Here is a 15,781-nt window from a genome sequence, read left to right as displayed (position 1 = left end):
CAAATGAAAAATTTGGGTGACGTGTAAAATATACCGTGTTAATATTGCCTTAATCTGAAGGAATATTTCCTGAGCCATATATCCTATCTAATAAAAGAGTAATATGCAAATTAACTGTCACTCCATGACAAAAATGGAGGTGCCCATAGCCACAAGATGGTGGAGCCCAGTCATCTAAGCCCCGCCAGAGTCTCCCAGTCCCAGGGAGAGCTGCTGCTGAGAGCCAGCAGCATAAGCAGCCTGGAAGAATGCTGCCCAGAGGCCCTCCTGACCCTTTATAAAAAACAAAAAAAAATTCACTCCTCATGGAGTGATCCTACACACACACACCTGCAGCCTGGGGTCTCAACCTGGGAGGGGCGCGCAGCCCCACGGAGCAATCCCGTCCCAGCCCCAGCCTGGGGTCTCAACCACTGAGTCACACCAACCAGGCAGATATGGAGGAATCTTAAATGTTTCTTTTTTTAAATATATATTATTGATTTTTTACAGAGAAGAATGGAAAGGGATAGAGAGTTAGAAACATCTATAAGAGAGAAACATCGATCAGCTGCCTCCTGCACACTCCCCACTGGGTATGTCCCCCCAGCCAAGGTACATGGCCTTGACTGGAATCGAACCTGGGACCCTTGACTCTGCAGGCCATTGCTCCATCCACTGAGTCAAACCAGTTAGGGCTACCCAATATGTTAAAGAAAAAAACCCTATCTAAAAGAGGAAATTTGCAGGGAGGGCATTTGGGGGTGACCTGGCTGTCAGGGGAGGGCAGTTGGGGACGATTGGGCCGGCAGGGGAGCAGTTAGGTGTCGATCAGGCTGGCAGGGGAGTGGTTAGGGGGTAATTAGGCTGGCAGGCAGAAGCAGTTAGGGGCAATCAGGCAGGCAGGCAAGCAGTTGGGAGCCAGCAGTCCCAGATTGTGAAAAGGATGTCCGACTGCCTGTTTAGGCCCGATCCCATGGACATCCCCTGAGGGGTCCCAGATTGGAGAGGGTGCAGGTTGGGCTGAGGGACACCGCCCCCCCCCCCCCCGTGCATGAATTTCGTGCACTGGGCCTCTAGTGTATATATATATATATATATAATTAATAGCTGTCTCAGCCATATATATATATATATATGTATATATATATATATAGTTAATAGCTGTCTCTCAGCATTTAATAACTTTGTAAATTCAGAGGAGGAAATTAATGTTATAGCTTGAACAATTTTCATTTCTTATTTCAGAATTTTTAAATATAATTAAACTAGAGGCCCAGTGCATGAAATTCATGCACTGGGGGGGTGTCCCTCAGCCCAGCCTGCACCCTCTCCAATCTGGGACCCCTTGGGATTGGACCTAAACCTGCAGTCGGACATCCTTCTCACAATCCGGGACTGCTGGCTCCCAACCGCTCACCTGCCTGCCAGTCTGCTCACCCCGTAACCATTCCTCTGCCAGCCTGATCAACCCCTAACTGCTCCCCTGGTGGCCCGGTAACCCCCAACTGCCCTCCCCTGCTGGCCTGTCCCCCCCAACTACCCTCCCCTGCTGGCCTGATCACCCACAACTACCCTTCCCTGCCGGCCATCTTGTGGTGGCCAACTTTGACCACATGGGGGCAGGCACCTTGTGTGACGGCATGAGGGTCAATTTGCATATTACCGCTTTATTATATAGGATTTTGCTGAGGAGAAAAAAACAGATAAAGAAAAAATAGATTAATGCAGTAATTTGCCAAAGATAAATGTTTCTAGTAGTGTACTCTTTAAAAATTGAGGTTACCATGAGACATTTCTGTCCCTTTTCAAATCAATTTGAACTGAAACTGTCATCCACTTGTCCCATCCCACATCATGGAATCATAAGATGAAGGAGACTGATGTTGCTAATAAGCATTTTACAACAGAGAAGGCATGTGTACCGATGAGTTACAGTTTCTCAGTGGAAAAATCAGTTCCCTCTGAACAAATAATTCATTAAATCAATTAATTTAAATGCTTATGTGTAACAAGAACAATCTTAGTAAGTTGTGATGCATTTGGGGGTTCTGTCGATGCCCTTAGATAACAGAACAGGTGACCCCGACAGGACATTAAAGAGAGTTCCATTAACTTTAAGGAATAGTTGTGAGAACTTATCCCCAACCCTGAGCAGGTGCTTTTATGTTGGGGTTTTTCCCCAGAAGACCATGTGGTTTACGTGTGGAGATAACGCTTCAGTAGAGGAGCAATGCCAATGTGCAGCCCGCTGTCACTAATCATCCCGCAGCCAGTCTCCGGAGCACGCCTGTGTGTGTTCTGCTCTCAGGTTTGGGCCAGAGGGGCCGCAGGGGCCTCACAGACAGTACTGAATCGAATTGAGAAGGGCAGTGGGCTGGGGAGGATGGAATCACAGAGATTCCTGCTTCCAGGAGACAGACTGTGGGTGGAGAGCAGAGTGTGGCCAGTGGGTGGCCCGGGGCACATCCATGTTCCACAGTGTCCAGCCACGGTGGCCTACAGAGAGCCTTGAACCCTGAGGTGCCCCTATTTTCTACCCGGAAAATAGAAACGATGATACTTGGATCCAACAGGTTGTGTTGGGTATCTGTATAAAGAAAGTCATAAACCTGCTGTAATGGGGCTCCTTCATATAACCAGATTCTAAAGCAGAACGGCCAATAACAAGATGTTCAGCAAGACCCGTCAGTGAGGCTGCAGCACTGGAGTGGGTTCCTCGGGGCTGAGGACTTGTTCCACAAGCCACCCCAGAGGGTCCGACCTCCCTCCCACTGGAGCGAGGAGAGCGAGTCCACCGACAAACCTAACATCTATCTCTGTTTCGTCCTCTCCGCTCTCTCCTGAGATCGGGCCCTACCAAGCACAGCCTTGAGTACCCTAACACTCATTTAACTCATTTTCTGGACTCTATGCTCTCCCCCTATCCTGTTCACCATGCCCAACCACGGGATTACCTAAACCGAGTGCTTTTGTCATTTCCTCACTCAATACTCAAAATTACTACCATTTACCAAGTAAGAATCCGAACTCTCCAGGTACTTCTCAAGGTATACCAGTATGTGGTCTGATACCTCCATCCTCAGTTGTACCCCACTATTCTCCTAGCTTAGCTGAACACTTATTTAAATATTTCCCAACTCATGTTCATGTACCTCCACCTGACAGCTCTTTCCTTTACCTGGAGAAAGGAGTTAGCAATCTTAGTATCTGTCTTCCATACAAATAAGCATTAATGGTTGTTTTATCTGCCTTTCAAGGCCAGCTCAGGTAATGCGGGTCTTCTGAGATAAGTTCTCACCTGCAGCATCTGCCCCCTAGAGTGAACCAGTGTTCATCTTCTATTATGGGACTTCAGCCCATCTGCCTCATGTTACAGCTACTTGTAAGAGCATCTAATCTCTCCATTCTAGGTTACAAATGCATTCTTCATCACTTCCGCATTGCACAGAGTATACTGTTGAATATTTATGGAATCTATGTCACCAGTATTATTTTTGCTTTTTTTTTTCTTTTTCACAAATGTTATATTTGACAATAAAATACCTCTTCAGAAATGCTACAACTAAGAGAAACTTATTTATAGAATATCTTGAGATTATAGTAGGCAGATCTGCATTTGATCCTAAACTCTACCTGTTCAGATTAATACATTTCACAAGGTGATTATATGAAGTCAGTATAGGGCTTTGAGAATGTACTGTAAATTGTCAGGTTCTCAGGCTTCTTTCTTTGGTTTTTGATTCAAGTTTGCATTCAACAGTATTTGTATTAGCTTCAGGTGTACAGAACAGAGGATAGACATTTATATAGGTTACAAATTCAAGTGTCCACCTGACATCATAGATAGTTATTACAATATTGACTATATTCCTTCTGCTGTGCTTTTTACATCCTGTGACTATTTTGTGACTACCTCTTTGTACTTCTTGATCCCTTCACCTTACTTATGTCACCCAGTCCCCCAACCCCCCTCTCCTGTGGCCTCCATCAGTCTGTTCTCTGTATCTATGGGCCTGTTTCCATTTTGTTTGTTTTTAACATTGTTCTTTAGATTCCACATATGTGGAATCACATGGTGTTTGTCTTTCTCTGTCTGAATTATTTCACTTAGCATAATGCCCTCTGGGTATATCCATGCTGTTGCAAATGATAAGATTTAATTCTTTTTTATGGCTGAGTGATATTTCATTGTATATATGTACCACAGCTTTTTAATCCAATCATCTATTGATGGGCACTTAGGCTGCTTCCATATCTTGGCTAATAATGCTACAAAGAACATGGAGATGTATAGATTCTTTTGAATTATTATTTTGCAGTTCTTTAGATATATACCCAGAAGTGGAAACTGGGTCATAAGGCAATTTTATTTCTAATTTTTGCGGAACCTCCACAGTTTTCCACAGTGGCTACACCAATCTGCATTCCCATCAACAGTGCAGGAAGGTTCCCTTTTCTCTACATCCTCACCAACACCTATTGTTAGATTTATTGATGACAGCCACTCTGAAATGTGTGAAGTGATACCTTATTGTGACTTTAATTTGCATCTCTCTTATAATTAGTGATGTTGAGCAACTTTTCATATGTCTATTGGCCATCTGTATGTACTCTTTGGAGAAGTGTCTATTCAGGTTCTTTGCCCACTTTTTAATTGGTCATTTGTTCTTTTGGTGGTGAGTTATCTGAGTTCTTTACAAATTTTGAATATTAACTCCTTATCACACGTATCATTGGCAAATATCTCTTCCCACTCAGTAGGTTCTCTTTGTTTTGTTGACGGTTTCCCTTGCTGTACAGAACCTTTTTAGTTTGTTGTAGTCCCATTTGTTTATTTTTTCTTTTGTTTCACTTACCCAAGGAAATATGTCAGAAAAAAATATTGGTCAGAGAAATGTCCAAGATTTTATTGCCTATGCCTTTGTTTTCTTCTAAGACAAAGGCTATAACAAGAGACAAAGAAGGTCATTACATAACGATAAAGGCATCATTTCAACAAGAGGAAATAACCCTTGTAAACATTAATGCACACAACATAGAAGCACCTAAATATATAAAGCAAATGTTGATGGATGTAAAGGGAGAGATAAAGAGGAATGCAGGCATAGGAGGGGACATTAGCACCCCATTGACATCAATGGATAGGTTTTCCAGGCCAAAAAAAAAAAAAAAAAATCAACAAGGAAACAGAGGCTTTAAATGTTACATTAGACCAGATGGGTTTAATTGGTTTTTATTGATGAACAGGGGCCTGGTGCACAAATTCGTGTTCCTTGGCCTGGCCTGTGGGATCAGGCTAAAACTGGCTCTCTGACATCCCCCCCAAGGGGGCCCAGATTGTGAGAGGGCACAGGCCAGGCCAAGGGACCCCACTGGTGCACGATCGGGGCCGGGGAAGGACGTAGGAGGTTGGCCAGCCAGGGAGGGACTGCAGGAGGACTCCAGGGCATGTCCAGCCCATCTCGCTCAGTCCCGATTGGCAGAAGTGCCCTCAGGGTGATATTGCCCTCTGTGAAGATCACTGATAGAGGCAGCGAGCTGGAGAGTCTTTATTTGTCCCTGGGTAGTCTTGCCCCACAGGGATGAATATAAATTGAAATATTTTCCATCACATAAATCAGAGAGGCACACATTTTTTGATACAGGCAGACAGTGTCATCCTGTATGCCTATTTCCTCTCAGATTGTATCTCATTGCAGCAAAAGGCACAGACATCATTTTGTTGACTGTATCCGAATGTAATAATGTTTATCACCAAATCAATGAGCTATTTAGAGAGAGCAGGTCTGAAATGATTTAGCATGCCTTCTTTTTTCAAACTAAAATCCTGCAGTAACAGCTTAGGCGAAAATGTTTAAGACGGTCTGTGTGATGTAACCTAATCCTAGCTTCTCCAGGATCTAAAAGCAAGTTAAAACCATTTTTCCTAGGAACTTGTTAGGTTTTTTTATTTTCATTTATCATTTTTCTAATAATGAAGAATAATTTTAAATTCAAACCTTATAACCACTCATAGAAAAATAAGTTCGTATAGTCAACTGGACAAGCATCGATTTTTAATATGACATTATGTTTTCTTTTTTATGTTTACATGTTATTTATTTTCTTACCAAACAGATAAATAGAGCGCATAGTTAACAGCATGTTTTCTTTTGTCTATTTTTTTTTTTTTTTTGCAAAGCTTTTGTTGTAGAATTTATCTAGAGGAAAGGAGTAAAAGACATAAAGGTAAAGGCAGCACTTCAACAAGAGGACATCCCTTGCAATCATCAATGCACCCAACATAGGAGCACCTAAATATGTAAACTCCCTTGGAAGGCAGTACCGGATGCCATCTGAAACACGTGTTATGTATGCAAACTCAAATACTAGGCAGGCCCATCTAATATAGTAACTTAAAATGCCATCTCTAACTGGTTACCCACATATTTATTTTCCTACATTTGCTCTCTCCCGTTCTCCGGACTCATGTACCCAATGCCTACTGCTCACTTGCGCGTGGGGACTAGCAGGCATGTCACAGGTAACCGGTTTAAACAAAGCTGCTGGGAGGGGACAGGGAGATCTGATCACTGAAGCCCCGGGATTGGGGGAGTCTGAGAAAACTGCTTTACTTCCTGGTGGGCTCTCCCTCCCCCACCGCTGTGTCCCCTGATCTGAGGCTCGGCTCTAATGGTGTCCCCCTGAGTGTCACCTGAAGGTGTGGGAAGGAGGATGAGTCTGGTGCAGAAGAGGACAAGCGTGGAGGGGACGTCACAGCAGGGGCAACATTGGAGCTGAGGGTTTCAGGGTCAAAGGGCATGCCCCAGGCGGAGTGAGCGTGCAAGCAGACCAGTGGAAACAGGAACAAGGGTTTGGATGCCTGAAAACACGACCTCTTCCCTCCCCCCGGGGTGTGAGCAGCTGTTCCCGGAGCCTCAGGCCATTAGAAACACAGGGAAGAGGATGTGGGTGGAGAGATTTGGAGCCAACTGGGAAGTGAAGCCGTTTTCTCAGATTCTCACATTCATAATTTTTAAATTACAAAATTCATAATCTCCAGTAATCAGATCTAATTGTCCCCAGCACCCAGCTTTCCTATATCAATAATTGTATAACAGCACGTTGATTAAAAATATTCGGTATTATTCTCTTTTATTATTAATACTGATTTCAGAAAGGAAGGGAGAGGGGGAGAGAGATAGAAACATCAATGATGAGAGAGAATCATTGATAGGCTGCTTCCTGCACGCCCCCTACTGGGGATTGAGCCTGCAACCTGGGCAGGTGTCCTGACTGGCAATCAAACCTTGACCCCCTGGTTCATAGGTCAACACTCAACCACTGAGCCACACTGGCCAGGCTTCAGTATTACTCTTAGTAAGAGAACTACGCCTGGCTCTTGCTAGCTCATACTCTACATGAATAAGGTGCTACAGTCAATGGGGTGTGTCTTTAAATACAAGAAGTTTGGATTTTGAAGAGTCAAGGGGAATTGGGAAAAATTGCAAAATCGTGTTTGCCAAAGGCAGGCATTCTTTTCTCATTTTTTGTCATAGTGCTTCTGATAAATTAGGAAAAGGGCTATTTCCACGTCATTTTTCTCTCTGCACTTCCTGTTTGGTTATCTAGCCTCGAATTAGGCAGTCAGCTCCATCAGTGGCCAGCACACATACAACGCTGAGCTGGACTTGCAGTGACCATACCTGCATACAATAACTACAGATTGTCTGGCATTTGTTAATTTCTTACTGTGTTTAAGATGTGCTTAAGCCGAAACCGGTTTGGCTCAGTGGATAGAGCGTCGGCCTGCGGACTCAAGGGTCCCAGGTTCGATTCCGGTCAAGGGCATGTACCTTGGTTGCGGGCACATCCCCAGTAGGGGGTGTGCAAGAGGCAGCTGATCGATGTTTCTCTCTCATCGATGTTTCTAACTCTCTATCCCTCTCTCTTCCTCTCTGTAAAAAATCAATAAAATATATTTTAAAAAAAAAAAAAAAAAAAAAAAAAGATGTGCTTAAGATTGGGAGGAGGGGTCAGGGAGGGGAGGAAGGGAGAAAGGGGGGAAGGGAGGGAGGGAGAGGAAAATGGATGCCCTCTCTCCATTCAGGGAGTTTTGCTGTTGAGAGCCTGTGATGGCATAGATCCATTAACATGTCTTACTTTAGACAACCGCCCATGATTTCTTCTTTCTAAAATGTAATATTGTCAGAGATCAGAATACTGTGTCAACCAGGAATCTGAGTAAGTTGCACAGAGCTGGTTTATGATGACAAAGGCAAGAAGTTTCCATTCGGTGCTAATCTGAGTTAGGGTTTCTTCTTAGACGTGTTCGTATCATGTTTAATTAAGGAGGACAGACCTCGAAGCCCAGGGCCTCCTGGTAGCAGGAGCCTCACAGTGAGGAAGAGGAGGAGCTGGCCAAACCCAGAAACATCCCAAAGCAGCGGCCGGCGCCGTCCAGCGCGGAGCCCACGTTTAATACAGAGAGGGACATGGAGGGGTCCGCAGCACAGGCCAGCAGCACCTGCGAGACCCAGTAAACAGACGGGCAAGACACGCCCCTCCGGGGGGCCAGTCCAGGAAGAATTCACAGGACAGAAAAGACAGAATATGGCTCCTGAAAGGCACGTGGGCTATTTGACAGACATATTCGTGGGGAAGAGAGTGTTTTTGTTGGATAGGCATGTAAATAATAAAAATAATAATACCTGAAATAGCAACTTCTGCTTCTACCACCTACTGGCCTGCTGATGCGAGCGAGGTGCCAAGTGTTCTACACGCTGTAGCTCACTGAGTCCTTGCAGCAAGGCCCTCAGGCAGAGGGTGGGAGTTGGAGAGGAGCTGCTCTGAGCTGTTGGAGTGACTCCCGGGGCACAGCGGTGAGTGGGTCCGGAGGCCACGCTGGCTGAGCGGCACAGCCGTGCTGTTCAAGTGGAGGGTCAGCCTGAAAGGCAGTGGGAGGCACACCTGGGGTTACCTTTGGAGAGACCCGTGCAGCAGCCTGGAGCGTGTGAGTGTTTCTGGTCTTTTTCCTGTAAAAGGTGGGGCAGTTGGACTTTTCAGCAGGAAAGACTTATGACCTGTAAGTAAGGCTCTCCAGGTCCCACTCCAGGGCCGGGCAGCCGGAGCGCAGACGCCAACGAAGAGGGCGGTGAAAACACTGGGAAAGAAACGACGTGGGGGGAGAAAGCACGCCTGGGGCGCTTTGGACCCAAGGCTCGCCTTAATTCTGAACTAACTTCTGTTGTTTTGGAAAAATATCAGAAGTCAAAGTTGCAAAGATTTTTAAAATTCTAAGTTTAGAAAACTGCTGCTGCACAATATTGATGGGGTAGGTAAAAACAGGGAATGAATGTCACCCACCAAGCGGTAGAGAAATTGTTAACAGGAACCAAAAAAGGTAGAAAAAAGGCAGAAAAAAGTGAGAGAGAAGCACATCGACACAGGTGGCTGTGGCAGGGTCCTCAGAATCCAGGCATAAGAAGACAACCATCCGGTCTATCGGTCTATCGGAGCACCTGCGCTAGGCATCCAGGAAAGGGCGGGCCCCGCACAGGCCTGCACCCACCGCCTGCCCTGGTGGGGCAGCAAAGGGGCAGAACCTGGCTGGCTCCGCCCCTGATGTCTCTGAGCTCCAAAGGCTAATTAGACAGACTTCACAGCGACCCCGCTGTGGTCAGAGGTTCCCACAGAGCTGGGCATGAGCCCAGACAAAGCAAACCTTCCCCGCACACTTACAAGTTCCTACTGCTGAGTCCAGATGCCTCGTTGGTATGTAGTGCAGTTGTATAAAACTGGACATTGGTGCTTAATTTGTTTATTTTTTTAAGGAGATAAATTAAAATTAGTCAATTGCATTCCTGGGCGGCGGAGTGGCTCCACTTACCAAGAAATCTGTTACTTCCCAGCCCCAGCCCCAGCTCTCCGGCACTGATAGCCAGTGTTATAAAGTATTTCCTATTACAGTCGATAGGGTTAAGTAAAACTACATGGGTGCTTTCATCAAAGGGAGTGAAAATCATTCTTCAAAGCAGAATCCATTTCAAGTTGTGACAGATGATGTTTTTCAAATTGAGCTGCAATTCGACAACGGCACTTTTATGTCTTTGAAATGACTGACAGAAGGAGCAATTCTCTACTTGAAACTGCTCTGCTTTCAGTTGGGTTCTTCAGATAGGAACACTCCAGGGGTCCCTGATTCTTGCAGCTTTTATTTTACAAATGACTTGGCATTAGAAGTAAAAATCTGTTTTTTATGAAAAATCTATGATTTTATAATGGAAAAATTTTCTCATTTTCATATTGGAAAAAGTCTTTCTTCTTTTGAGCGATTAGTGTACATTAATGCATAATTTACCCTGTATGTCATATGACATATCTGAGTTGACAGACAGCCCTATTTCAAGCAAACATAGGTTGCATTTAGTTTTTACTATTTACAATAAATTTCCTGAAGACTAAAGAAGCAATCTAAACACTCAGTTGTTTTGTTTTGTTTTGTTTTTCTGAAATTCTTAGGGAATAGCCAAGTTCAGATCATTATAAATTTGAAGTGAAAGTGACAGAGAAGGATAGTCCCTGATTTCAAGATCTGTGCCCCAAACCTTTTTAAAATGTTTTATTGATTGATTTTAGAAAGAGGAATGGAGAGAGAAAAACATCAATTTGTTGTTTCATGTTGTTCCACTTAGTTATGCATTCATTGGTCGATTCTTGTCTGTGACGTAACTGGAGATTGAACCCATAACCTTGGTAGATAAGGACAACGTTCTAACCAACTGAGCTACGTGGCCGGGACTGTGCTCCAGACTTGAGTGTAGCTCTCTGCTGGGACACAGACACCCCAACCCCCCAGGTGAAAGCTCATGGGCAGGTGTGGCTCCCACAGTGCCAGCTTCAACATCTTCAGGCTCCGGTTTCTGTGGGTTCCTGGCAGCATTTCCAAACGTCCTCATCCAAATGGGAAGCTCAGGGTGGCGCAGTGGATTTCCACGAACATAAACATGCTTCATTTAAAGGAGTGTTTGGTCAATATGAGGTTGTCCTTTTCTTAAGCCCTTTCTTTCTAATTATAGGAGATAGTAGGATGCCTGTTATAATTGTTGTTTTTTAACATCCTTACTTGGCAAAATGAAAAGTTGTCAATCTCCTATTAGTCTTATCTTTTATCTTTAAAACCATAGTGAACAGCAAAAACCCGGCATGAGAGCCATCCATGTGAAACTGGCAGTGGGAGCGTCTGTGAATTTGCTTCCTCCGGCGTCAGGGCTTAGGGAGGCTGGCACAGCTCACCGCCTCAGTTTCCTTTTTAAAAAGTCAAGTACAAGCGTTCTGTAAGTTGGGAGACTTCTCTAGCATCTTAGACATTTTAGGGAAAAAGTGTGATTTTCTGGTTCCAATCAATCACCAAAGTACTGGATTAAAAATATCGCTGACTGCTAAAATATATATTACGACTTAGTCCTAAAAGTATCATTATTAACACACCTGTCAGGATTGAATCCTCCCTCAATCTGAGTCCATCTAAGAGTTACTCAATTACTAGTATTTGCCAAAACTAAATTTAGTGTCAACTGTTTTGTAAAATATTTCTAGATTCCTCCACCTCGCACCATGTTGGTGAGAGGACATGTCAGAGGCTCCCATCCTGGAGAATCACTGTGTGATCAAGTCCTCGGTGTGGGGGGAAGCTGGAGGCAGTCAGAGTTGATGGGACTCGAAAGCATCCTCTGAGATTTGACGGCGTCTGGGGGAAACACAGGGTGTCCGTGAGGCCTGGCCTTTGACTCTCAGTTGCTTTCTGTCCCTTTTCCCCTTCCAGTGAAATCAGATGAGTTACAGACAATCAAGAAAGAACTAACGCAGATCAAAACTAAAATCGACTCCTTGCTAGGACGCCTGGAGAAGATTGAGAAGCAGCAGAAGGCAGAGGCAGGTAAGTGAACAGGGTCTGTGCCCACAGACTTGTGGGAATTAAATCAGAGACACTGTCAATCACCTAGACAGGCAGGTCCAGGGGCGGGGCCCGGGCCAGGGACAGGTTTCATAGAGTTTAATGCAGATTCACTGTGAATGAAGTCTGTAAGCTAGTGTTACAACAGTGGGATCTGGTCTTTTGCTTTTCAGAGAACATGAGCCAGTTTGTCTAAAATTCATATAGTCACAAAAGGGGAAACATGAAAAGTATATTGATGCTAATAAGTTATGGTAGGATTGTCCTTGGAAGTTTATAGCTCAATATCAAGTAATCTTTAAGAAAATAAAGTCCATTCATGGACTAATGCTATCAGGCTAAAAGTACAATTCATACGTCATTAAAGTAAGTGCAGCAATATTGAATGGATTTCAAGGTCATGATCACAAAGCCCAACTCCAGCATCGCTGTGAGCCTGTGAAATTTCAGGACCCAGTTCAGAACTCACCACCAGTGTCTCTGGCCACCCAGCCAAGTCGATGATGACAGTTTCATTATGTCGTGTCTCTGGGCTCTGAATTGTCAGCCTTGATGCTGGTCCCCAGTCCTTTTCATGCAATGTTAGTGCCTTTCCCTGTGGCCACGATATCATTTAGAATCACAGAATGTGAGGACTGGGGTGAGCCTGGCGGTGGCCAGTGCCCAGGCTGACACTGTGTTGTGCAGCCTCAGACCTTCCGAGGCCCCTTGGAGACGAGATAAGGTGATAAAGGTGGATGACTAGCATCACCTCCACCTGTTTTATCCATTGGGACTCAACCTATGACTTTGTTTGCAAAAAGTTTCACTTGAAAAAATAATAATACAGTTTTGAAAGCCATTGCTCCCATCCAGCCCCTCACTTCCCCGAGGAGAAAGCAAAGGGTCAAGGCCAGCAGACTTTTCCATGGCCACATAACCAGTTAGTGGCAGACCAGGTCTCAAGCCCAGGTCTGTGGGTGTGTTACTGAACCTACCAGGCGACCAAAAAAATACGCAGGAGTACTGGAGGCACAGGACTCAGGGGAGACTGTTCCTCTCAAATCCTGGGTAAACCAATATGGAGGAAGCTCTCTCTTTATACCCCTTTGGTTTCTTTGTCCCCCAAATATGGATTATACTTCTGGACCTTCTGCAGGCTTTGCAAAAAGCCCCATGTGTTGGGTCCCTGAGACCACAACTAAAGGCCTGGCCTGGCCTGGCACCAGCACTGATAACTCCATCAGGGGATAGTTTATGGCCCCTCTAAAATGGGAGTAACCAGGTCTTGCAGAACCAGACAATTAAAGGGGCAGTGGCTAGACTATAGGCCAGGGGTCCTCACACTTTTTAAACAGGGGGCCAGTTCACTGTCCCTCAGACCGTTGGAGGTCCGGACTATAGTTTAAAAAAAAAAAACTATAAACAAATTCCTATGCACACTGCACATATCTTATTTTGAAGTAAAAAAACAAAACGGCAAAAACACCCGCATGTGGCCCGCGGGCTGTAGTTTGAGGACGCCTGCTATAGGCTAACAAGAATGTGCATTAGGTTAATGGCACAGATTCAGATTGCTAGCCCCCCCGCCAAAAAAATGTCTCATTTTCCCCATCAGGTGAGACCATTGTCCTTTTGTTACCGGGGAGACCCCCGGGTGGGCCCGGGCTGCCTGTCGCTGTGCCCAATAACGAAGGCCGGGTTGAATCACACAAGGCGTTTATTGAGGTCAGCCCACCAAGAAGACAGGGCGCTTACAAGCATCAAATCCTGCCTCCCAGCAGGTGCAGGGGGCAGGGCTATAAAGGGGAAGGGGCCGGGGTGCGGCTGGGAACAGAATGCGGCTAGGTGTCGCCCTGGAGGTCCACAGACGTCCGCTATTGTCCTTGTCACCAGGCGATGAGATGATGTTTTGACTCCTGGTGGGTCGGTCTGACCCTGCTTATCGGGTCTGGGTCACCCCCTCAATTGCTTCGCACAGGGATTGAAAAGGAAACTTAAGAAAAATTCCCCTCTTCACATAAAAGAAACTTAACCCTATTCACATGAGTATATGTGTTCTAAGATTGAAAATAATATGAAAATAATAATAATATGAAAATAATATGTTTTTTGGTATAATTCAGGTGCTCTATCCATCAGATTCTAAGTCCCTATCACTTTCCCATCTGCAGTGTCAGTCTCAGGTGCCACCTCATCCAGATGTCACTGCCCTGCGGCTGCCTGGGAAGCTCCTCCCTGGGGAGGACCTGCAGGGAGGTGGGCCCTGGGCTCGGACACAGCATCTGGCCTCATGTTGACCGTGTCTCAGGGTAAGGACCACGCAGTCCTGGCTCCTGAGGCACGTGGGGCCTCCGGGTGACAGGAATGAGCTCGGGTCCAAGCGGCCCAGCCCTTGCCTCTGCCTGAGCCTGTTTCTCACTCACAATGAGGACAGCGGTGCTGCCTCCCACTGTGGGAGTGACAAGGCTGCCTACGGAAGTCGGTCCCGCAGTCACTGGCGAGGGGTAAAGGCTCTGATCAAAGCGACCTGGGGCGGGTGGGAGCAGACATACACGGCCAAGGAGTGTTTCCACCAGGTTCCTGCAGCCTGTCCGCCCACCACGTGGCAACGTCTCCTGACCACGTCTTAAGTTCACATGGATGACAAATGAGAGAGGAAGTAGACTCATGTTTATTAAAAATTTCTACTTCAAATGTGTTTTCTGCTGAGCAGAGATTCGCTGCCTAAACCGCTCACTAGAGAAACGTAGGCTGGAGGGAGTTTGTCACATGCCATCTGGGGCAGAAATAGGAAGCATTTCCAGGACGAAAATACCCTATGAGGTCTCTGAATCAGTATTTTCCTTCAAGGAACTTCTGTGAAATCCTTTATTACATACAGCAACCCCTACAGCGAAGGACTTTGACAACCAATTCCCAAGTCAGCTTAAAGGATGTGGAGAACTCATTTAAATACAAATCACCTCCAGGAGGAAAATGTGATGCTTCAGTCCATCCGGTTAGGCTGGCGGCTCCCTGCGCCAAATAGCCGGTTCTTCTGTGGCGAGGTCTAAGCAGACACCGGACGCAAAGCTTCGCCTCCTTTTATTAGCGGGCACCTGACTGCCGCCCGTGTCCAAGCTTCCCGCCACGAGACAGTGGCTTCTTCAGCGACGGGGCTTGGTCCTTTGATAGGTGTGCTGTCGTCCTTCCCCATGGTGGGAAGAAAGGGAAATTATTTAATTGCTAATTTTTTTCTCTTGCCAATTTTCTCCTGAACCAAGTTCATTTTTATAGAAATAAGATGATCATCTTCTATATGTTTTTTATGAAAAAAAAATCAGGGTTGTATGAAAAGCGTCAACCCTGCATTATAGAAGAAAGTAGAGAGAAATGCAGTAGAATTCTTTAAAAGACTCAATATCTCCTTATTAATCTTCAGGGGCACTCATTTTAATACTTATTTGGTTGCAAGCTAATTGTTTGGTAGCTAACATTGACTTTTATTGTTATGTTCTATTCGTCTCTCATTCCCAATTCACATCGTTAGATGATGACAGTTCCCCGGGCACAGGCAGAGGCAGGAAGGAGATGGTGGGGGAAAACCCACCGCGCCCCTCCCCGCTCCCCGTGGCTGGGTTCAGGCCGCAGAGGCCTTCTTCTGCGCCGTTGGGAGTGAATCCCTAAGCGTCAGGAGTCAGTGTGCTGAAGTATAATTACAACATCTTGGATTCCCTGCATCTTAAACAGCTTCCAGCCGATACTCGCGTGGTACACGGGCTCTTTCTCTGAGCTGGAAACCTCAGGAACAAGGCACGGCTTCTCTTCCTCTCTGCTCTCCCCTGCCATCCACCTCGCCCCGGGCGGGAGCACTTGTGACTGCTCTCAGGGTCTCCAACCCTT

At 45.7% G+C, this 15,781-nt stretch overlaps 1 protein-coding gene across 1 annotated transcript in view; it reads left to right on the top strand.

Moving 5' to 3' along the window:
• The window catches only part of RALYL (RALY RNA binding protein like), a 264,866-nt gene that overhangs the window by 235,212 nt on the left and 13,873 nt on the right, over positions 1-15,781 (top strand). The window contains exon 6 of the mRNA XM_054708761.1: positions 11,786-11,899. Within this exon, the coding sequence (XP_054564736.1) occupies positions 11,786-11,899 (114 nt within the window). The remainder of the gene's footprint in view (positions 1-11,785; positions 11,900-15,781) is intronic.

The sequence above is a fragment of the Eptesicus fuscus genome, chromosome 19, assembly GCF_027574615.1.
Source record: "Eptesicus fuscus isolate TK198812 chromosome 19, DD_ASM_mEF_20220401, whole genome shotgun sequence".
Taxonomy (NCBI): domain Eukaryota; kingdom Metazoa; phylum Chordata; class Mammalia; order Chiroptera; family Vespertilionidae; genus Eptesicus; species Eptesicus fuscus.
The sequence above is the reverse complement of the archived record's forward strand: the minus strand, read 5'-3'. Positions and strand labels throughout refer to the sequence as shown.